Source organism: Lutzomyia longipalpis, chromosome 1 (assembly GCF_024334085.1).
Source record: "Lutzomyia longipalpis isolate SR_M1_2022 chromosome 1, ASM2433408v1".
Taxonomy (NCBI): domain Eukaryota; kingdom Metazoa; phylum Arthropoda; class Insecta; order Diptera; family Psychodidae; genus Lutzomyia; species Lutzomyia longipalpis.
The window spans coordinates 14481729-14506340 of NC_074707.1; the positions used below are offsets into that span (position 1 = coordinate 14481729).

Genomic DNA, 24612 nt, shown 5'->3' on the forward strand with positions numbered 1-24612 from the left:
AAGCAGTGGTATCCTCGCAGAGTACTGGGTACTTTTTGATATAAGCCACCTAACACAGAATATCTTTGAAGTTTTCCTACAAATGATGAGTATGCTTGACCAACAAAAAGCTGGACGAAAAAAAGCAGTTCTACTACGCAAATATGTGACTTATAAAATGTGCTATTAAGCACAATTTGAACCCGAACTTAGGGAATCGAATTTTACGACGATTTGAGACTCCCTTATTTTTAAAAAATCGTTCTAAATTTGAAACCAAGTTTAAAAACTTCAAACAAATATATTTAGGTACGTCTATAATACGCGAAATGTTTAAAAGCTATAGTTTTTTGCCTAAAAAGTAATATTTGTGCATCAAAAATATAGACGAATCTACCGAATCTTAACAAATAAACCGAATATTGGCGAATCAATCGAATCTAGGCGAATAATCTGAATCTTGGCGAATCATCCGAATTTTTAGCGAATAATCCGAAGATTTTCATTCAGATAAACACCCCTTGGGGCAGGGGCATGGAGAGCTAAAAATCGTAAAAGAAAAATCGTTTTGAAGAATTTTGAATTAATGAACGATTAGCTAATTTTTAAAGTTTTCACAACCCACACTGCGCCTTCGGATCACACACATACAGAAGGCCCCTTTTGCTGGCCGCATACTGTTCGCAAGTGGCAAATTTGTCGATGCTCAAAATTCTACCTACCCTCCGGAGTCCGCATATGTCTAGGGTAAATCCCTTTCGTACCCAGGTAGCCTTCTCTGTCCGCAAGTGTCGTAAAATCAGCCAAGTCCGCAAGTGCGTTTTCCGCAAGTGCCGAGGCACCGCATGGTATAAAGCGAATTTACGTCTCCCTCAATTGTTTGTTTTTCTCCTCATTTGTATCAAAAACCCCTTATCTTGTGTATGTGAAAATGGGGTATTTTGTAGAATGATTAAGATGAATGACACTGTGTGTATTTATAAGTCTATCGAGGGGTAATTATTAATAACGTGGTCGTGGCTAAAGCTAATATTTATCAATCTTTCCACGCCGCGAAACACCCATCGCGGTGCTTTGGGTGGGCGGGTCAAAAAATGCGAAAATTATCTCTCAATTTGTGTGTGGGTGATTTGATCAAAATGGGTCACAAAAAAGTGCCATAAAGTCCTTTATGTGTTAATCCATAATCTAATCTCTTTTTATGTCTTCCTCCTTTTCCATCCATTGCGCGATCAACTCGCGCGCGTTCGTGTGGCCACGCCATGAATGATGGGTATACCACCAGTTTCGAAAGCGAAAATTCTGGGTAATCCCGAACTATTCATCAAGAGTGGCAGCGACATAAATCTCACGTGTGTCGCCATCCAAGCCCCTGCGCCGCCATCCTTCATCTACTGGTATAAGGACGGCCGTCTTATAAACTATTCACAGAGAGGCGGCATTAATGTCCTCACGGAACGTCAGACACGTACGAGTAAGCTCGTGATTGCACGGGCCACGCCCGCCGATTCTGGCAATTACACCTGCTCCCCAAGCAATTCGGGTGAGTTCATCGACCTGTATTATAGAAGTGACGGTGTCATCCCATGGTCTTGGCTTCCAGATCAAGCCAGCGTCGTGGTGCACGTGATCAAGAGCGAGCACCGCGCCGCTATGCAGCACGAAACCAGCGCGTCGTCATCATCACACAGCTGGTCATTATTTATTCTTCTCGCCATTCTCATTTTTGGCATCAGATGATGAGTGTTGACCATTCTCTAATGCATCATAGTGCCATTACCAACCACTGCACTGGCCCAAATTAAAGGTGAGCTTATATCCGGCTTATTCTCTTAATTTTAGCTTAATTGATGCAGAAGAGTTTATTCATTTTGGGGCAATCACGTCGTTATTAAAAAAAATACCTACTTGATAAATTTAAAAAAAAAACAGCTAAAACATATAATAAATGAAGAGCCGTGGAGATATTTTTTACTATTTCCGTTAATTAGAATTAGCTTAATATTTAGAAAAAAAAATTCTTAACCCTTTCGTGTTCTCTGGGTTATACAGACACGTTTATTTTCCCAAAATTCAATAAATTTTATTGTTTCTTCAAAGTTGAATTTATGTAAATTATGCGAAAGTCGTTCTGATTGAGATATGTCTTTTGAGAGCATCCACAGAATAAACATCGTATAATAAAAATTATATTTTGTATATTTTGTTGTTTTTATTCTTCACGTGATTTTTTTAAAGCGAAATTATACATATATTTTCGAGCAGATGGTGAAAATTTTTTACACATATACTTCCCTATAATAATAACATAAATCATTAATGGAGCAGTGATGCATCTGCTGCAGGCATAAAAAAACGTATAATGAGGTACAATTCATGAACGGTTCTGTGATTCGTGGTAAAAATCTAAATTTTACCTTTCAAACGCAAAAAATTAGGTCCTGATTGGGTTTTTATGAATATTTTATGATCCTCTGCAACATTTTCCATGTCTGTTATTCATCTACACGTCATGAGAATTAAGTGAATTTCCCGATGTCATTGTTAATTTATTACAATTCCTTCCGAGTTTTTCATCTGTAGCAGTATTCTACGGATATTCATGCGATTTTCTCGGAACTTAAAAAAAAAGTTTTACAATAAAAGCATTTTAATGAATAAACTCCTTCGGGCTTCCCGTAAAAAATCTTTTTGAAGAATTTATGAAAATAAAAGAGTTTAAGGGAAAAAAAAGTTACAGTACATTTTAGTTTGGGAAGCTTTTCATACTAATGTACAATTAAAATGAAATATAAATTTTTGAAAACATACAGATGCATTTCATTCTGCTTTTCCCATCTTAATGCTCACTCAATGTAACTTATTGAAAATTCATTACCAAACGAACTTTCTCGTATGTTGTAAAAGCATTTTGCTTACATCTTTTCCATTCTTCTTCATACATCTTACAGAACTGATAGATGTGTGAACGACTCGACATGGTACTACTTGATACTTGAAAAATGAACCACTCCAGGAAGGAAGCAGACAAGGATTTTCCCGGGGTAAATCCCATGGAAAACTCACTCTCCAGGTATTATTCCGTAAATCACCTTGAGCAGAAACATTCAAACCAAAATGTATTTGCTCTAACCTTACTTTAGTTACCATACATGATAAAAAAAATCCCATGGAAAATGGATAGCAAAATAGAGCAGAGAGAGATAAAAATAGTTGCAAAATGTACAGATGTGATCAATGAGACATTAAATTTGACACGAGTTCTTAATAAATATTAAAGAAAATCAAGAGTAAAAAAAAGCGCTGAAATATTTTAGATCCTTCTATACAAAATAATAAGACAGTAAAGAAAATCTTTTTATTAGGAAATTCTACTAAAATGAGTAAAGTGAATGGGATGAGAAGGAGATAAAGTCCACATGTTTCCACCCCCTCAGATATCTGTGTACGATCTGTGTATAAATAATGTGATATACGCATTGGACTATGAAAATATTTAATTTAAATAAAATCAATAGTAATTTTCGCCATCATCATTCATTTCGGAGCTTCATGAGAATTTTCCCAGGCCACCCATCACACATACCCTAATTTCTGTCTCGTACCCAAAATATTATTATTAAACTGCCTTTCATATTGCTTATGTACTTATGTATGAAACAAATGAATGCTGTCGCACAGCATGAGCTCCCGATAGAGTCCTAATCTCGCATCAATCCCCAAATGAGCTTGATGGGGAACGCGAGTGCACCCAACTGGACGTTCAGAATGGCTGATCTCGCTGTGTACAATGTTGTGTAGAGAGCCTACAAAATTAATTTCCGTTCTAATCAATATACCCCACCAAAATTGCAAAAGTAATTAGCCAAAGAGAGCGTGAGAAAAAAATGTTTATATGTTAACAGAAAATATGGAAATTATGGTATTATTTCAATTAACTTTTCACCTTTCCTCACCATTAGTTATGCTTGTGTGTTTCCAACATTTGCACCGTATGGGCTTATTGAGGCAACGGCGTAGAATAAAATATTTTACCATCCCCTCCCATCCCTCCGAAAAAATTGTTATTTTTTACCATCATCACCTATAAACAGGCATTACATGAGGGAAAATTTAAAATTTCCCATGGATAGGCGGTCATCAAATACACACAAAAAATATCCAGTACTGAATTTTTTATTACTCAATCAAATTAAATGGGATGCCTTTGCAATACACCCACAGAAAATCAAATTAATTAATAAAGCATGTTGCCCATAAAAAGGGGGAGTTTTTCTGCATATTGCAATTTATTCATGTATTTCAAAGCGCGGTTGGAAAAACAAAGAGCGTACCATTGGTGGGAGTTGGAAGAAAATTTATTTAAAAAAAATATTTATGCTTTATTAATGCCCCTTTTTATTGCCTACACTCGGATAGATGGATGTTTTTCACATGGGCCAAGTATTGAGTTATTCACGTCAGTCAGAGATCATTTGATTCTTGACAGAGGTAGGCCATGTGGGTGCCTAAAATCGTCAGGATATTACCAAAACCGTGTAGACAAAAACAGAGAAGGCATTCAAAAAAAACTTTATGAAATTATGTTTAAATTCCACAACGTTTCGTTTAAAAAAAAACTAGTTTTTTGTCAAAAAGGTAATTAATTCTATCTATTACATAACGCAGGACATAAATCAAATCAACATCAAAATAATTTGTAATAGATTTTAAAAATTTATTGCAAAATTTCAAATGTTTTCCAATTGAAAATAAATTATTTTAATACCTTGTAAATATCCTTAATTCCTCTGGTTTGCACATTTCAGTGAATGACAAAATAGTTCATTGAACATAATTATTAACAATGTTTTATTAATTTTGTACCCAATAATGCAATAGATCAATATGTACAAACAATCAGATTGTTATGTATAATTATGGGATGTTGACAAAAATTAAAAGCAAAATTTCATTTTCACGTTGCTTATATTGGATTGTCCAATATTTTGTTCAGATAAAACTTTAAAAAAAATTGAAAATATATGAGGGAAATTCCGGAGCTTTATGGGACAACCATAAATACTTTGAAAAAAAAAATAATTCCAGCTTAAAAAACTTTCCTAACTCCAGACGTCTGCAAACTCAACATTTTTAAGTTTTCCCATTCTCTAAAGGCTTCATCAATTTTCCTGCAAGAAACCATTATTGATTTTCTCATCAATATAGGTTGGAAATTATATTACAAAGTCTTGATAGGTAATTTTAATTTTTTCAAAAATTAGTCGCCTTTTTAGATATTCTACTAACTTTAATACATTAAAATTAATTTAATTAAATTTAAGAATAAGAAACCTCCAAAAAGAAAAAAACCATAAAGTCCACTTTTAATTTAAGCAATTATATGGATTTTTTGGGGTATTGAAACAGATTCTGCAGATGTGAAGAAACCTTATGGAATTAAACTTAATCCTCTGTTTCTTTTTTAATTAATTTTCTCCGCCAATGTTTCGGATCCTGATAGACCGTGGAAAATTAATTTAAAAAAAAAAAAGGAAAACACGATAATCGAGTTTTCCAATTAATGCTTGTTCCTTTTTGTGAAAGTTTTGATGTTAATGTTGCCGAAATATTGCTGCATTTATTAGGTGTTTAAATTAATTTTCATAGGTAGATGCTTCAATTTTGATAGCATGTTTATTTTAATTCACAAATAATACCATAAAAAGTACACGCCACCGTTCTCTGTGCAATCCAAACCTAAATCATTCTGACTCATTTAAATTTATTGAACCTGAAATTTCCAATGATTTTGGCAATTTAATTACCTACCTACACCTAAAAGGAACATTATTTGCTGTGTTTTTGATACATTTTAACAGACTTGTTTTAAAATATATATCACCAATGTGGTCTCCCATACATAGAATGTTTCTCCAGCTGATGTATTTAATAAAAGAATCATAATAGGAAAATTAAAAATAAAATAAAATGAATAAATCCAATAGAGAAAAAAGAGAAGGAAATGTATTTGAGATTTTGTAAATAAAAAAATTTATGTAAATAGCAAAAATTATGTATAATGAGATAATAAATAATTCAATGAAAAATATAGGTAAAGAAGCCAGAAGACAAATTAATAATGCACACTGTCAACTCCACTCGCAATTAATTGACTGTCTGTACGACGTATTGATGATGATGTTGGAGAACAAGAAAAGGTAGGTAAATACATACAGGTAGGTACCTATATAAAATTCATCAATATATTAACTTTATAAAACCTTAATTGATGAAAGAAAATTTCCCATAGTACAATATTATAATCAAAATTTCATGAAAACTCTTCGCGTTTGCATTTTATAAACAAATATTTAGTGCATCGATAATGAATTATGAATATTTGCATACCATTTTGCCGATTCGTGCGTTATATTTATTCATATGTGGAACTTGTTTTCAATTAAATTGTGAACATAATTGAGGCGTATTTTCCATTATACATTTTATTCCCAAACCAATCAGTATTACAGCAATATTTAATTTGCATCATCACCCTTAATACGTTTAAGTCCACATCTATCGTTAGTATATTCACTCCCCCTCCCCTTTCAATAAAATAGGGGAGTGTGCTGAAAAAAGCCACATAGGTATAAATTTTCACAATATGACAAAATCCGCGGTAACATTAATGTTAGGGTGGAAAATTCAATAGCACCCGAAAGGCGTTTTACCTTCGACTAATATCACACCCCTAAATCACCCCCCGGAGCTATATTCATCATTGTACTTTTTTGCACCGTTATCATCATAACAATCACCGTTATTGATGTTATTTAAAATAAAATATACATAATGGAGCTTTTTTTCTTCTCAAACGAACCCTAATCCATTTTCAACCCTGATTTCAATCTATTAACGCCAGGGGGATGCCCAACCCCGAGAAATCAGTACTTTTAGTGAGGCAGCAGGTTCTTCCGATCAAAATAAGGGATCAGTTCGCACAATTCCACTTGCAATCGAAAGTACATTTAATTAGCTTTCGATTGATCCCTATCTCATTATCGAAATAACATTATTAATATTAAAAAAGTTAAAGTGTTTCTCGGGAATCGGTCGAGATTGAGCGAGATTCGAGAATTCCTCATACATTTTGTTCAACAAAAAGTGACTTTTCTTCACTGAAAATGAGGTTAAACCATCCCCTTGATTAACGCCATTAACGTATTTTTTGCACCTCTTTCAAACATCGCAGCAGTAAGACAAAAACATAAAATTAACCAGGATATGCATAGGAACATTTTTGAAATTTTCACAAAGTCTGAAAATTCAATTTTCATTCAATATTTCTAAAATTTTCCACAAGGATAAGTTCTGAAATATTTCTTTTAACCGATTTCTTTTGATGTTTTTAAAAATAAAAAGTTTTCAAGCCCAAAGTTTTTGCGCTCAAAGTCAATTAAGAAAATTTACCGAACGTTTTAAATATAGTATAAATGGAAAATTAGGGTGAAACGAATTTTTGCTGGAATTTTAATTAAATATAATAATTAAAACATATAATAATACCAATTTCACTTGATTTTCCTTTATTTTCAATTTTTAATCAATTAATTCATCGAGGTTTCATGATAAATTTAACTTCAAACATATCAACGTAATATTAATAGAATAAATCCAATCCATCTAAAAAATATCTGTTTACTGAAAATATTTAGGGGAGACCGGGGTAAAAATAGTCAATTTGCATAAATCCTTATCTGCAGGATTCCCCAAGGGCAAGAAAATTTCCTCGATATGTCATTCTTATAGGAAATTTCCTGGCCTACAACTTTGTCTCAGACCACTTTTCTCTATCTCCACGGGAAATATGAGTTTTCGAGCTTTTCCTAAACCCTTCCGCTTCTGACTTTTTTTAAACGCGGCGGGTAAATATAGTCACCAGTAGGCTAAATAAAGTCGGTCGAATTTTCCGACATTTCCAATGATTTTCCACCTGAGAGATTGATAGTAGTTGATAGCTAAACTTCTCACCTTTTGATCCGCGACAAGGAATTTCACTTTTATACGCACTAAAACAGAGAATTTTGCAATTTTCTCAAACACGCCATTGTGCAACAAATGAATAGAAAATATGCCAAAAATTTGGATCTCCCATATGATTTACATGGGATGACTAGATCTACCCCAAGGGGTATGTTTTGATTCAAAAAATTGTAGAGAAAAATCATTAAAAGTTATTGAAGAATACACCTTGGCAATGTTTTCTGTAGTAACCCAGCTAGTGAGAAAAATTATCAGATTGGAAAATTGCTGAAGGAAAACTTCGGAAAACGCGTTTTTCTCAATACGCAAAAGTTTGGGAAATGGGCCAAAAATCTATTTTCATTTTTAACTCCTAAAGTACTGATCGGATAACCTCCAAATTACTGTCAAAAATTATAGGTTGGTAAGGCTTTGCACCCTAATTTTTTCCGATTTTTCCGATTTATATTTTGGGAGAAATTGGCATTTGAAAATTCCAAAATGACTATTTTTACCCCGGTCTCCCCTAATCATTTATATTAATTTTGACACAATTAAACCGATCAGATTATTACTAAATGTGAAATGAAAAATAGAGTGGATTTAATTTATGAAATTCTTGGAAATAATTTAACACATTTTCCATAAATACCAAAAGAGATTAATTAAATGAACAATAAATAATTCTTTGAATAAAATTTCAAAAATAAGGTGTGAACAACAATGATACGCGACTTTTCAATGATGGAATAGATCGAATGGATGAAGAAATGTTGAAAATGCAGGTATCGCTAACCTAGAAAGATGATAAAATCTATTTTTAGAGAACATCGAAAACATTCTCAGAAGATACAAAGAATTTAAGGCTTCGGGAAACAAAAACTTCATCATTCCCTGGAAAAGATTTTCTCAAATATCGTTTTGTAGCATTTTTCGAAATTTTTCTGCATAACACTCTGAACTGAAATTCAACTTTTTATGCCTCTTCCTCAACTGATGGCTTAAATTACAACGTTTTGTAATTTGATCCTCCAAACAATCCTCCGCACGTTGTAAAATACTAACTTCATTCACGTCTGCGCGTTATCACATGCCTTTTTCCGCGTGAAAATGATAAGAAAACATTGTGTACAGCAGGAACATTAAAGTTGAGTATTTGTACTTTAATGTAGATCCCTTCTAAATGTCCCTTTCTTTCAATTTTCACCCAAAATTTATGGACCTCGGAAAACCTCTTACCGCGAAAAAAGGGGGTGTGGGGTCGCGAGGGACGGGGGGCATGAAAATTGATTTGATGAGAATGAATGGAGGATGTGAAATTTAGGCGACTTGACTATTTGGTGTGACTGTAATGGGGGAACAATTTGCCCGTGAAGCGTATATAGCGTCTGGTGGATGGCGAAATCCATGCCCATAAGATCGATGAGGTGTCGCAGAGGGTGGGTGTGAGATTCGCACAAGCTTGGAGAAGATTGCTCGATGGGAATGTTTGAGGAATTCTCATTTACCGGCGCAAGAAAGCTCGGGTGGAACGACTTGGGTGCTTCTTCTTCTTAGGTGATTACGACGACAACGACAATGACGACGGCTCATTTACTCACCTGAGGGGGTGAGCGGGTGCTCAAAATAGTCCCACGCTAAAAATCCCGGGGCGCTTGTCACCTGCCTTCTTGTGTGTGTATATCTTATGCGGTGTGTTTGCCAGCGAGGACAAATGTTGTGGCGTACGACGGTGATAAATTTACTGAGCAGGGGGTGGGCTCCGCATAAGGTGGCTTTCCCAACTTTTCACTTGAACAATCTCGCGCGTATAGGTGCTCGAGGAAAGATGCTTCGACTCACATTCTTGTTTTTCTCACTCTTGTGAATTTTTCTTCGTTTGCAAAATGAAAATCCACCAAGAATCCCCAACGGACCGCATACGACTGATTCAATTTAAGTTTGTATACTTTGCAATTCCGCGAATGTTTGTTCCATTTGTATATTTTGCGAAATTATTCAGCCTCTAAAAGGTATGAACGTTGGCAAGCAGTGAGGGATTGTGAGGAAAAGAAAAGTTTTATGCAATATCCCACAGCGGTATTCAAGGTATTCTCATAGAAATTACCAATCCGGCACCAATATGAAAATAAGTTTTTCATTGAATTTTCTATTTCTTTTATTTATTCAATTTCAATTTTCAGGTTGACTTTAAGTGCAACTTGATACTATTTTATATGTAGAAAAAAACACTTAAGGATTATTTTTGTAGCTTTTAGGATGTAAGGAAAATTCTGAGAAGAATCCAAGGAAAAATCCTTTACATTTAAGATTGAGTGCTTGGTTTTCTAGGAAATTTCCACAAGAACCATTCTAAGATGGTCTTCAAAAATCTCTTGAATTGACTCATTCATTTAGAATACGTTCAGAAAATTCAACAAAAACGTTTCTTAGAGCTTTGAAAATTTATTTGAAATCTCATTCAAATATTTCTGCAACCTCCGCTGTACCTTTACTCACCGATTCTCATCTAGTAAATTGAACAAAAATATTCTTCACTAAAATTTTCTCCTGGAACTCCATCAGGAAGTTCATTGAAGGTTTATTAATGAAATAAAATTAGGAAAAAGACAATTTCCTTTCTGTCATTTATGAGAGAAAATTCAATCCAAGAGAAAAGTCCTAAAATTCAATGAGGATACTTTGGATGGTGTCCAAGAACTTTAAAATGTTATCGCAGAAATTGAGTTCTTCATAACATCCGTGCAAAAATCTCGCCACAATAGAAAAATTTTACCAAAAATTCTCACTCACATATAACACGTACACAATCCTTTTACCTTTCATATCGTACCACAGTTCCGTTCTTTTGGTCCAAGCGTCACAAGTATATCTTACTCAATACTACATATTCCCATCTTTAACATTTAAGTTTATGGGGAAAAAAAGAAGTGAAGAATGAACAAAAACAGGAAGTAAAATCAAGAAATTTTCCTTTATATGTAGTTTCGGGAGAAAATTTTAGTGCTGGCATGACGTTATTCCAGAGCTTTTTTCGTCGATTTAGCTTCTTTGTCATTCTCGCGATTTCCAGGCCATATTGCGGAGGGGATTATGTGAAATTGCCTCTTGCGCTGGAGCCTGTGTTCGTGGAATGTTCTTCAACTTTTCGGGAATTCGATTAAAAGTTTCTTATGCCATTGTTTTCTGATTCCCCACTTATTGCTGACTAAAAGTGCTATATATACTGCTACTACGACGTCAGTCCCTCACCCCCTTCACCCATTCATGGCATCTCACCGTGAAGGAGAGATAAACCATGCCGCATTCGTCCCCATTTTCTCCTCATTTTCCCACTGCAGACACAACAATCTGACACACAAGCCCAAAATCCAATTTCCATCCAATATGCGAGAATTCCTCTTGGCTAAAATGTTACCTCAATGTGGAGAAGGATGGTTTTCTCCACACAACTACACCATGAACTAGTGCAAAAGATGCTAAAAGCAAAACAGCATAACATGGCAGCATTGGCGAGAAAGAAGGTGTGTGGGTTGCCCTATGTCATGCTACCCATGGCCACTCTTTGCACCCTTCCTCCGCATTCACAGAAACATTCGTGCTTCCCTCAGCTCTTGCATACTGCGGTACTTGGAAACATTTTGCCGCGTGCTCTTCGTAATTAACTAATTTCACGGCACGATGGAAAACCTATATTTTACTTTAATTGCAAAATTAGATGCAAACTGAAAAGCCAGCAAAACTATTAATGTCTCCCATGGGCTGAAAGCCACTCTCGGTGAAGAGTCTCTCGTTTACAGCCTCCCAACTACATCCCGAAAACTTTCCTGGACTACCATTTGGGAGAATTAAGGATGGCACAAGTGAAACAGGAGAAAGTACAATTTTCACTGAGAGTTTCATCTCTGCTGGTGTTGCTTGCCTAAGAATTCAATACACCATAACTCACTCACAGTACAATAATGCTGCTTAAACTTTTGCAAAACATAAACCCTGTGGAACAGTAGTTGAATTACTCAACTATATACAAATGCCATTTATATTTAATTACTCACAAAATTATTAAATGTGCCGGGGGTTGTATAATACGCTACAAACAACTTTCGCAATTTAATCCTTTTGATTTACTGCCTTTGGAGATGTTTCATTTTTTTTCTTCGCATAATTATATGGAATTAAATTAATAATCTGAAGATTATAAAATGTTGTAAAAATAAAAGCTTTCTTCAATAAACCTTATATCTAACAAATATAACAAAATATCGATTTATGACCGATTGATACGCTTGTTTTTTGGGGCATTTGACGACAGCATTAAAACAAGACTGTTTAAATGTTTCCAGTAAACTTCAGTGACATAACATTCCCGGACATACTATTTTCTGTTTCTCCCCTCAGTGTGTGAAACGGGGAAGAGGGACAGACCTGCAATTGGGCTTCACAAAAGGGCTACCCACTACAGCCATAAGTGCTGTCCCCGAGAGGGAGAAATCCTTAATATCAACCGAAAGAACATGATAGAGGATTTTTTTAAAACCACAAATTTTATGTTATAAAACAAATTTTAATTCTTAAAATAAATTTTTACACAAATACATAAAGTGTTGTGAGATATTTACAAAGTTGAACACTCATAGAACAAAATTGAAGAAATAAATACTCTGTAAAAAAAACAAAAGTTTTCAGGACCAGCGTAAATTATATTTTTGATGTCCCATAAAGTCAGCATTTTCAACGAATTGAACCTTATTGACTTCTGGGCAGAACAGTTCGCTTCATAAATTTGTAGCTCACTTTCCGACAAAGTTCAAATGGTCGTAAAGGTTAGTTGTTCCGGTCGTCTGATAGTTTCGTTTTTGGGCATTGAAAACACAAAGTGCATTAATGGATCACAATATCCATCAATTATTGACTCAAGAACACTTTTTACGATACAGCTTGTATCGTATAAATTTACAATCACGATCGTAACTACTACTAGAACTATTCAAAAACTTCATGATGATTTTAGATTTTCTTTTACATATACTACTCTACACACTCTACTCATCCCATTATTCGTTAATGTGAACTTGCACTGTACTTCAGCGACATAAGTTGATTATACAGAGTGGCGCATAAGTTAATGCATGATTTAAGGCTGCTTTACATGCAAAATCATGCATTAACTTATGCGCCACCTAGTATAATGACTAAAGAGTTATCTTTGTTTAAAAATTGATATTTCGCCATTTTTAATTTTTTTCCAATTAAATATTTTAAAAAAATCTTTATAACATGCAGAAACAAAGCTGTTTTTAAGTAAAAATGAGATTTGAATATACCATTAGTTTCTTGTAGGAACCTCTGGATCTTTCATCAAGATCAGAGAAGCGGTATATATAGAATGCATAACCGAACAGAAGTGATGATTACCAACAGACCAAAATACGCGACTTTTTATTATGTACATACATAGGTTGATATAGGGATGTTTACTTACATATAGTAAAAGTATCTGTGTGCATTATGCTACAATAATTAATTAATTAAATTTGCATAAAGAGATTATTGGGAATAATGATGCATGTGAATTGCACTTAATACCCCAGTGGAGGATACTTCAATATTTCATCGTATTTAACTCTATTAATTTATTGATGTACATTAAATTTTCGACATAAATAAGTGTATACTTGTGCATTACAATATTGTATTTCGGGGGAAAATCAGTACAAATAAAATAAATACAATTTTTGAATTATTTTTTAATCTGTTATGAAAATAAAAAAAAATCAAAAATGAAACATAATGATGATTATCTTTAACGGATAAAAATATCACGGTTTAAAGCTACGGTTTTTAACATAAAAGAAATAGAAGTTAAGATCTCCAGATTGAGATCAAATACTTGACATTTGCTCACAAATTGTTTACAGGATAACTTATCCTGACAGTCTTGAAAGCATAACAATAAAAGGAAATTTTTGAATTTAAACAAGTCAATTCTCAATAATTTCTGAACAATCTTCATGAGTTCAAGGGAATATTTATCTAACAATTACAATTTTCAAAGAGAAAATTGGCACAACTGTGGGTAATTGGCGTGCTCCAATAATTATATTGGTTCATCTTTTTTCACATTTGGCACTGTATTGAGCAAGTAAATCCATCCGCCCACACAGCACGTTTATTTCGAAACCATATAAAAGTTCTTGGCAGACGTAGGTGGTGAAAGATTAGTAGTGGGCGGTGATACAGAGATTTCCTCCAAAGACTCTGAATTATTCGATAAAGTAGCATTGGCAAATTTCTCTACTCTGTTCTGTTTTCATGGATTGAAATGTATCATTTTATCGTTTTGAAATTCTATATAGGTACAGTACATAAAAAATGTACATAGCTTATTAAACAGTGCACTACACGAAAGCAAAAATTTAAATACAAATTGATTTTAGTGGCAGAAAATGTAGATTTTTATGCAATTATTTTTTTTTATTCTTAATGAAAATGTACTCAAATCACGTAAATCTCCAGCTAAATGGGACGGTTGATTAAATTAGTTGTGAGGGTAAGTTAATTCACAATCCCTTTCAAGTTTTTGCAGAATAAAGTTTTCTTATGAAAAAGAAACTAAATTTTTTCTACCTAAGAATAATATAATTTTTTTTAACAAAAAATCTGATTGGGTTATTTTCTTCTCTGACTCCTCTTGCGGAAAATAACGTAAGAACAAATAAATTATTTCGATAAAATGTGTATGTGTGCTATGTAGAAAATGGCGGTTTTATGTTGGAATTAAATTTTCCAAATTGCTCTTTTTCCCCGCCATTATAATATGTACAAAACCAACGAGTGATTGTGCGGGGATTGGGATTAAAGTTCATGCCCCCTGTAATGCGACATGGCTATTAAATTGAAGTTTAAATAGAGGTCGTGATATTTGTACCACAAGTTGGATGAATAAAAATGGCACACAAAAAGGGGTGCAGGAAAAATAAAGCACATAAAACCCATATAGGGTTAATCTCCCTCATAAGGTAATGTTGTGTAAGCTCTATTAGATAAAATTTTATTTTACCTATTTGTGAGTTTTTTTTCTGTATCAATATCAGGGTGTATCAGGTGGAGTTTTATTTCGCATTTAATTGAAATTCTTTCCTCAACACTTAAGTGCAAATTACTTTTCCCCAACGGACACCCTCTACATGCGACAAGGCTCTCTAAATGTCTCTTATAGCTTTGTCTCTAGGATATAGGTAAAAGGTAGATGCGTAAGAGAAATAATTGGCAATGAAGTAGACAAAAAAAATCTTTTTCATTTTGTATTAATAGAAATACTTTTGATTCCAATGAATTTTCACGGCAACAAATTCAATTTATTTTTATTGATTGACATTATATTGCTCAAGAATCACCTGAAATTCCACGAAGAGAGGAAACTTTTACGAGGGAAAAATTACACTTGACGATTCCTAGACTTTTTAAACTATATGTTGAACAACTTCTAGACACCGCATACATAATATATTGCATTAGTATGCATCAGACACGATCAGGGGTGGTATTGCTGATTTTTTTTTAAAGAAAACGAAAAGCTTATAAAGGATAAATCAAAAGAAATCGATAGAGATTGTGGAGTTTCAGATTTTTTTTTCTAGAGACACAATCTTGATCTTAAAAACGATTTAAATTTAAATCCACGTGAAAATAAATTTCAGCACTAACAACCCTATGTGGACAAGAGTGAGCTCTTTAATGAATAGACGGAGATAAGAGGGTTCTCTCATGTTGGAAAATTACAAGAGCACATAGTTGATTTAGAAAAGCGTCCAGATTTTTGTACATATACGTAGAGAATATACATAGTTGATATTAAGAAGCATCATGTCATGATTTAATTGGTATTATAAGAACCTCTCTCCACATACTCCACCACTGTAGAGTGGAGATAGCAAATGGTTCATAGATTAAACAAGAGCTACCAATTTCCCAAGAACGTTGATTAAGCTTTATAATGGAACTTAACAATATTTTTTAAAATTAACTCTGTGTTTAGAGAATTAATTTTATTTATGAATTAATACTTAATCCTTCATGTGGGTATAAAGAAGTAGGAGAACATGGGTAAAATGTTTTCTCATACATATAATACGCATATGATGAGAACGCAGATGAGTTGAGGAGAGATATTAATTATTTTTAATATTAATTCATCCTCTAGGAAGGGAACTTATTTCATGTGAGAACCTCAATATAATCCTTGCGGGAATTTCTCATCTTTTGATCTTACTGTGTGGTCACTCAAGCGAAGAGAAAAGCTTATTTTGTGGATATGTATATTTAGCCAGGGGAGGGTCACGGAAAGGCCTCTGTGTCGGAAATAATAGGGTTTGTGGGGTGAGGGTAAGACTTACGAGTAGCCGCAAATCTTTTCGATTAGATCAACACAATCCTCCCCTTCTGGACGGCCATTCGTCCGGTTCGCAATGGGGAGCGAGCAAGTTCGCCTGCACGCGGATGAAGTAAACAGGACGACTTTGGGTCGAGCAAGGGGAAAAATTTGTGTGAAGGGTGGTACAATTTGGGGGATGGAATTGTGGAAATATTCCACACAGACACCTTATCTTCTTTTCTTTTTTATGCCTTTGGGATCCCCTCTTTATCATAAATGGCCAATTGTGCTTTCATGAATGACGAGATCATAAAATTGTGTATTCTTGGGTGGGTTGAACCAGAGAGGAAAAAAAAATTCCCCACGTCCCACACCCCCCAAACCATATTATTATATAGAGAGTGAGGGAAAAAAAGCGTCAATTTACTTACCATTTTCCACAACTATTTCCTCATATGTTTCATGCAATTTGGCCCACGGAGCCATTTTCGTCTTTCACCCTCCGGTGTATTTATAGCCGGCAAAAGGACGAAAAGTGAGTTTTTCAGTAAATGGAGAAGCTTTAGCTGCAATTTTCACAGCCTTTTTATTTCCCACTTTCACACTCCAACCACACCAACCCTAACCCTCTATATATATCGGGTGTTTTATATACCTATATCATTTTTTTTACGTATTCAAATGTTCAATTTTCCATGATTTTATAAATATACATTTAAAAGAAAAACCATAAAATAGAGGATAAAAATATAATTTACAGAGAATTTTTGCGTCACAAAATTCTTCTCGATCAAATCATTTACATTTTCCAGGGGAAAATAGTAAAATTTAAGTAACTCCCATTACATCCTTTCGCATTTTCAAATAAACATGTTTCCGCGTAAAACCATTACGCTAAATGGTGATTATTTAGAGAGAAAGCATCATTTTCCCTTGAAAATGTGGTATGAGGGATGTGCTCAAAGCTGTCACAGTGCGTGTTTGTCCCGTTTGTCCCATAAAAAATCACCACCCTGTGACATAAGGGGAACAAAGGTGAAAGCTTTTAGTGATAATGGGGAAGAGAAAATGCATATATATAATCCTACCCTCTGTTTTACAGGGATGGTTCATGTAGATGAGGGATTTTTTTTTTACAAATTTACATGTTAGAGAAATGTAATAAATACTAACCCCTATTTGTGAAAGAATTATTCGTAGAAACAGAAAAAAGCTCCCGTATTTTGCATCAGTTTTATGAATTCATGGAATTCATGTAAATTCTCCATACGTACTGTGTAGAAAGAGTCTAAAAACATAATAAAACGCAGATTTTAGATTTTTTTGACAACACAAGCCTTAAATGTCTGCTTTAAGAACTTTAAAGTCGTTTAATTAAATTCCTACAAACTTATGCGGGAGAAGAATAAATAATAATATGACGGAGTGAATAACAAGAGAGATTTTTTTATCCATCTATGATGATAAAAATACAGCAAGAAAATGATATAAAAATCTTTCCTTTGCTTTATCCTCATTCTGCTGATGAACGCTGCTAAATTTTTATATGAGTTCCATAATAGTTAATTCAAATTATGTTAATTTCATTCAAATGTAAAATGTTGGAACACAATGACCTACTAATTACTCTGGTATAGAACCGCAATATATGAATCCCTTTAATACTTAGTATGCTTTAGTGATTTTAGGGTCTAATTAGCAAAAATACGTCGATAATTGTATGAATGGTGGTGTGTAATGAAATAGTATTACATTAGTAATTAATTTTTTTAATGTAACTCATTTCGTGCATTGCCGGCATATTTTCCATCTCTTGTAAGTTCTTGCATCATCATTTAAGCATAAATATAACTTTTTCTTCGTCTGCAAAATTCAAAAAATGCAAAAGAAGCAATGCGATGAAATGGTCATACGAATAGCCACCACCATTGTGGGAGAAAATGTGGTTACTCATTCTTCTGGAAGTGCTTCATTTGAATTGGGAACCCTGCAAAAAGCCATTAGATGAAAATTTTCCAACCATTGCAAATATTTTTACAGAAAATATCTCCTCCATATCCTGTGTTCTTATGGTTTGTTATACAATTTCATTCAAATTTCACTATATATTCTATTCTCCAACATTTACATAAGCATACAGAGAAAAGATTCTAAAAAGAAAAAAAGCAAAGAGATTCTGTGGTTTTCGTTTTTTTTTCTGTATCCAATTCAATTACTCTTAATTGTTTTTTCACATCGTTTTACTTCCATACCCCCACATTACAAACAATTGCTATTGTGTGAGGACCCCATGGGAAAGTGGGAGAGATATTTAGCTTTGCTAATTCTCAGGGTATCAATGTGGCTTTTTTCCCTTTCAAGGGGTCTTCTTCCTCTTCTCAGTCACTTAGGGCTTTAGTCATGGGCCTCGGGGGGTGTGCGGGGAGGCAGGAGGAAGTATTCACACAGATAGAATTCTGTGTGCTTTCAAAATTCAACATTTATTTTTTGCCACTCGCCGTACACTCTCCACTTTGCTTTGTGCTCAATAAGACCGCAATCTTTAGCACTATACACAGTGAGTGAAGATTTCGCTGTTAGCGTTAGTGGCACAACCCTTAACAAAAGCACATCCATCGGGTGGGATAGAATATTTCCATAGTAGAGCTTTTTCACAAGCTCTCCTAACCGTCCGCTCTGAATGAGCTCTATGTGCACGAGGATGTTGTATATGTATGGGCTAAAAGGGTACCACCCACATATTTCACATCATATCAGTATGTCCAAGAATTTACTTTTTCAATCTCTTTTTTTCACATGTGGGACACACTCTGCAATGAATTCTTGGTGGACACACCAATATAGAAACTTTTTGCCCGTCGTCAGTTGCCTTTTCATTCAGAAATCTGATGGTCAAGAGAAGTTTACGTGGGTGGGGGTAAGTGACAGACTTCACAGAAATGGTGAAAAAAAATCTTTTAACTATGTATAAACCCCACAACCATTTTATTCATCCATTTTGTGTCACTATCTCAAAACCCAATGAGGTAGAATTCCTCACAACCCAATTGCCACAAAATTGCCGTCATTGAAAAAGCTTAAGCACAAGTAAATTTTTTTTTCTACACTACTGGTGGTTTTTTTTTTCTAGGATCTGCTTCCTTTTCGTATCTCTTTGGTCATTCTCATTGCCACGATGAGAAAGGATAAAGGAATGGGGATTTCTCATATTCCACGTGAATATTTTCATCATTCGCAATTGTTGGAAAACGAATATCTCAGAATATTTTATTATCTTGCTCTCTTTTCATATGAATTTTTTATTTTTTTTCTTGATATTATGAGCCCAGAGTTTCAAATTTGTATTGCATTTTCTAATCATCGAAAATAACAAATATAAAAATTATTCAAATCTTCTAATTACTCTTTAAATTACTCAAAGCTTTGAATAACCTTCAAATTTTTCCAAGCTTTGAATACAACTTGAATTGTTTGGGCTTCGATTTCTCCTCAAATTATTCGAAGCTGCGCTTACTCTTCGAGTTATCCAAAACTTCGAACAATTTTTCATTTTTTTTCAGGGGGGCAATAACTATTGCGTTCATGGTTCAGTTGCTTGCGCTCAATCTTGCGATCTTGCGATCTTGCGATCACTCCATACATTTTTGCGGTCACACTTGCGATCTTGCGATCACTCCATACATTTTTGCGGTCACACTTGCGATCTTGCGATCACTCCATACATTTTTGCGGTCACACTTGCGATCTTGCGATCACTCCATACATTTTTGCGCTCACACTTGCGATCTTGCGATCACTCCATACATTTTTGCGCTCACACTTGCGATCTTGCGATCACTCCATATAAAGATCGCAAATCTTGCGTTCATGGTTCACCTTAGGCCATAGTTATTGCCCCCCTGTTTTTTTTTTAACTTCTAATATTCTTGAATAATTCGAAGCTTTCAGAACTCTTTGAAATATTCTAAGCTTTGAATATTTCTCGTATCTTTCGAAGTCTTGATTAATCTTTGAATTATTCGAACCTTCGAAAACTCTTCGAATTGTTCAAAGCTTCAAATATGTTTTGAAATATTCAAAGTTATTTGAAGACTTCGAAAGATACGAGAAATATTCAAAGCTTAGAATATTTCAAAGCTTCAAAGCTTTGAAGCAAAAAAAATTACAGATTTTCTTGTAAATCAATGTGGTTTTTCCGACGTTTTTATAAATAATTTCTTTCCGGGTTTTTCGTCGGCAGTTGAAATTCCTTACCCAAAGAAACACAGAATCTTCCCAGAGCTTTCGGCCCCGGTGTTTTTCCTTGTTTTTCCGGTGTTTTTCTCTATTTTCAATTCTCATGTTCATTTTTCTGTTAATTTTTATTAGTTTATTGATGCCACGTTGCTACCAGAGTTATGTATTGACACACCCGAAGATTGGGAAGTAATTCCCCGCTATCGAGTGAGTGAAAATTATTTTCCATTGTAAAATTTTCCTTAATAAAAAGCGCCCCTTTCTATGCTAGCCACTGAAGAAGGCTCCGAGCGGGGCCGAAAGCTCTGGGAAGATTCTGTGTTTCTTTGGGTAAGGAATTTCAACTGCCGACGAAAAACCCGGAAAGAAATTATTTATTTCTTGTAAATCTTTTTTTTTTTTTTGCTTAAATAAGCATTTGGGAGCTTAATGTAAAATTACACGTGGTTCTGAAAAATGACCTGAAAATCCATTTCTCTGAAAAACCATTAAACAGTCTAAATAAAAATTAGGTATAGGGGAACGTGGCCCAATTGCGACCCCCTAAATTCTGTTTCAGAAGGATTGACATAATGTACTGAAACTAATTTTATAATATATCGTCATTTACGAGAAAAAGGGGAGGTCGCAATTGGGCGGCGGTCCGAATTGGGCCACGTTCCCCTACAATAAGTTATTCCTTTGAGCACAAGATAAAGCTTTTACTTAAAAATATGTCCTATTTTACTCCCAGCCCTTCTAGCAGTTCCTCTTTTGTAGAAAATATAAATGAGGAAAAGAATTTAAAGGATATTATCATCCTCACAAGAGATATCTCTACCTGAAGCTTTGACAAATATTGTCATACGTATGAGCACATTTGAAATCGTTTGGTAAATTGTCCTAGAGCTATATATGATGTTAGAGATGGTACTTTGCAATTGCTTCCTCCTTTTAATTTGGGATGCAATTAAATCATCTTCCCAACTTCCACCGGAAAGAGTGCATGAGCTCTTCGTGGTGGGTAAACATGTGGATTGAGAGAGAGCAAACTCCTTCTCTGTACCCCGGATTTCCCCTGCTGTGATTCCTGCTAGAACTTCCGTACGATGATCGCTTTATCCTCGTGGATTTGCTCCTCAAATACACACACAGCAGTGTGTGAGTGAATAAAATCGTCAATTTCCCACCCGTGAGAAATTATTATGGTGACATAAGAACAAGATCAACACAATTTAGTAGCTTAGCTATGTGGAAGAAGGTGGAACGCTGTTGGAGGCAGGGCTGAGGATGGATTTTCTCTGTGATTTATTTCTGCCCTTGTACTTCTTGGGGATTGTATGTGTGTATGTGCCTCTGTTGATCTCCCATTGGGAAGCACTTTACCAAATGACTGTGTCTCACTCACGCGTACTCTTGGTGATTTATCGCGGTGGATTCCTGCCACTAGCATCTCGCTCCTCCTGGTGTATATACTACATGTTTTCCCACCAACATTTACATTACACGCATCCCCATTTTGCCCCACTGGCCGTCTGAGGGGGTGAAATTAATTAATTTCATCAAAATGTTGAATGTCATCATCGTCATCAACCATTCAAATTGGCCCTCTTTTACTCTTCCGCACGACCCAAACGGATAGAGTCATGCGCTGAAAGTTTATTTTACGGTCTCTCAGTATATTTTATTATACAAGTTATATATGGACATAATTAAAAGATTCAGACTCCTTAACAACACCCAAAACCAAATAATAAAGAACTTTAATTTACAGTGAGGTACTCTAGGTAGAGGCTTTTAACTTTAGACACTTCTCGTGTAGAGGAGTTTATTCATTTTTTGTGCTCTCACGTGTATCTTTAGAAATTACATACAAACTTGAGATCTTTATAGTTAATCTTGAATATCTTTCAGCCTTCTACAAGATTTTATTCTTAAAAACATTTCTATTTTCTTCAATCAGAATTATTAATGAAATTTAATAAAAGTTTCTACATAAAATATCGCGCAAACCGGCTGAATTCCAGTTGGCACTCAGCTCCAACCCCGCAGGGCATACAATTTGGGTATTGCAATCCCAATTCCACATTTGTGTCCAGCAGGGGGATGCCCAACCCCGAGAAATCAGTACTTTTAGTGAGGCAGCAGGTTCTTCCGATCAAAAGAAGGGATCAGTTTGCACAATTCCACTTGCAATCGAAAGTACATTTAATTAGCTCTCGGTTGATCCCTTCTCATCATCGAAATAACATTATTAATATAAAAAAAGTTAAAGTGTTTCTCGGGAATCGGTCGAGATTGAGCGAGATTCGAGAATTCCTCATACATTTTGTTCAACAAAAAGTGACTTTTCTTCACTGAAAATGAGGTTAAACCATCCCCTTGGTGTCCAGGGACTATGCCTCTCTGGGAACCAAAAATGAAACTCACGCAGTGGAAATATTCAGAATTGCGAAAGAGAAAATAATATTTGAGCATCAAGTAGATGTGAGTGACATGTTATTTCTGCACCCATCACATTTACCCACTTGTCGCACTCGTGAAAGGAACTGAGAATACCCCCCATACCATTGTGGCAGAAAAAAGGCTCCGCATGCGAAACCGGAGGGTTCATTAGGGATTCCGGAAGAATCTAGCAGAGAAAGCCACGATACTGGAATGGCGCGCAAATGAAATCCCGTGGAATAAAACAGAATTGAGTCGTCATCGTCTTCTTCATCCCCTTTCCATGAGAGTAAACAATGCGAAAGCTGAGATGGTAAAGGAAGCACAAGAAGAAATACCATGGAAATTTTCTATAAACATTCTTCATGATCCTTTTCTTTCGCTCGCAAATCAGGAACCATGGCACTATATGCATGAGCACATATATAACATACAACATGAATTACGTGAGTATATATGGCGTGTATAGGGTTTGTAGAGATGGTGTAGAGATGCAAAAATGAGAAGAAAATATGAGTACAATTCTTTATATAAAGTATTTGGAGATAAATCTTTTTCAAATGAAGTTGATCCAAAAGCTTTGATGCTTTGACGCTTTTGATGAGTAATTTTCATGTGGAATATATATAATTTAACTTTTAAATGTATTTAAAAGACACATATAAATGACATAGAGAAAGTAATTGCTTCCATCAATGTATGAATTATGTAGTAAGCTAAACATATGATTTTCTAAGAAATTTTCTTTAAATAAAATATATACCAAACAGTACCTATATATCTCTTCATTCTATTCGTCAGATTCATGGTAACACAGATTCAGAGATTATACAGACATCTTATAAGGTTTCCGAAGCTAGGATTTTGTACGTTTTATTTAATGAAAAATCACATTTGAAAACTTCAAAGGAACTTATAAAATATTTGAATGAAAAGTTTTGAACTAATACAACGAATTTTTATTCATTAAAATTAAATTAAAGTTTAATTCCTTTGTGTCTGTTCAGTACCCTTTGAAGCTTATTTTCTTTATTTATTCTGTAACACAATATCCTACCGTTTCTTTTAGAAAAATTCCTGCCTCTTATTAGTTTTTATTACAAAAAAAAAAAAAAAATCAAGGAGTTGTAGAAGTAATTGCATGACAAAAGATAAAAAATTGTACATATAGAGTTACATATGTATGTATAAAATATTTTGTTACGTATTTTTTATTCCATTTCCTTTTTCTGTTTTACAAATAGCAATTTAGTCAATAGCATGGGGATGAAAAATCCAAAAAAAATGTGTACTGTACCACTCTTTGATTCATTATATTTGATGAATCCGCAGAATTCAAGTTGCGAGAGAATATGAATTACATTGCAGAGATCCAATATTGCGCCACCTCCGTCACATCAACTTGACGAGTGGATTTCTCAGAAGTGGGTGACACCCCCGGTGTGATGTACTAATGAAAAATTTTATTTGAATTCCTCCCCTTGAGAGGCGAATTCATTCACGTAGTTTACAACCACTTGTATATTTATACACAGAAAATCTCAAGACAATGGTGCCAAAGCGATTGCGAAAGCATTTTTTATTGCGGATTCACG

General features: G+C 34.6%; 2 protein-coding genes across 3 annotated transcripts in view; one reads left to right on the top strand and one right to left on the bottom strand.

Moving 5' to 3' along the window:
• LOC129792619 (SPEG neighbor protein-like) overlaps positions 1–6081 on the top strand; it is a 27093-nt gene extending 21012 nt beyond the window's left edge. Inside the window, exons 4-6 of one of the 2 annotated variants that reach the window (XM_055831873.1) lie at positions 1265–1522; positions 1583–1786; positions 2931–6081. In XM_055831873.1, coding sequence (XP_055687848.1) covers positions 1265–1522; positions 1583–1719 — 395 coding nt within the window. In that variant the 3' untranslated portion in view covers positions 1720–1786; positions 2931–6081. Of the gene's footprint in view, positions 1–1264; positions 1787–2930 lie in introns of both variants that reach the window. The other variant, XM_055831862.1, reaches the window with a different exon arrangement.
• Positions 1–24612, bottom strand: part of LOC129792487 (STAM-binding protein-like A) — a 781560-nt gene that overhangs the window by 416663 nt on the left and 340285 nt on the right. The window lies entirely within an intron of this gene.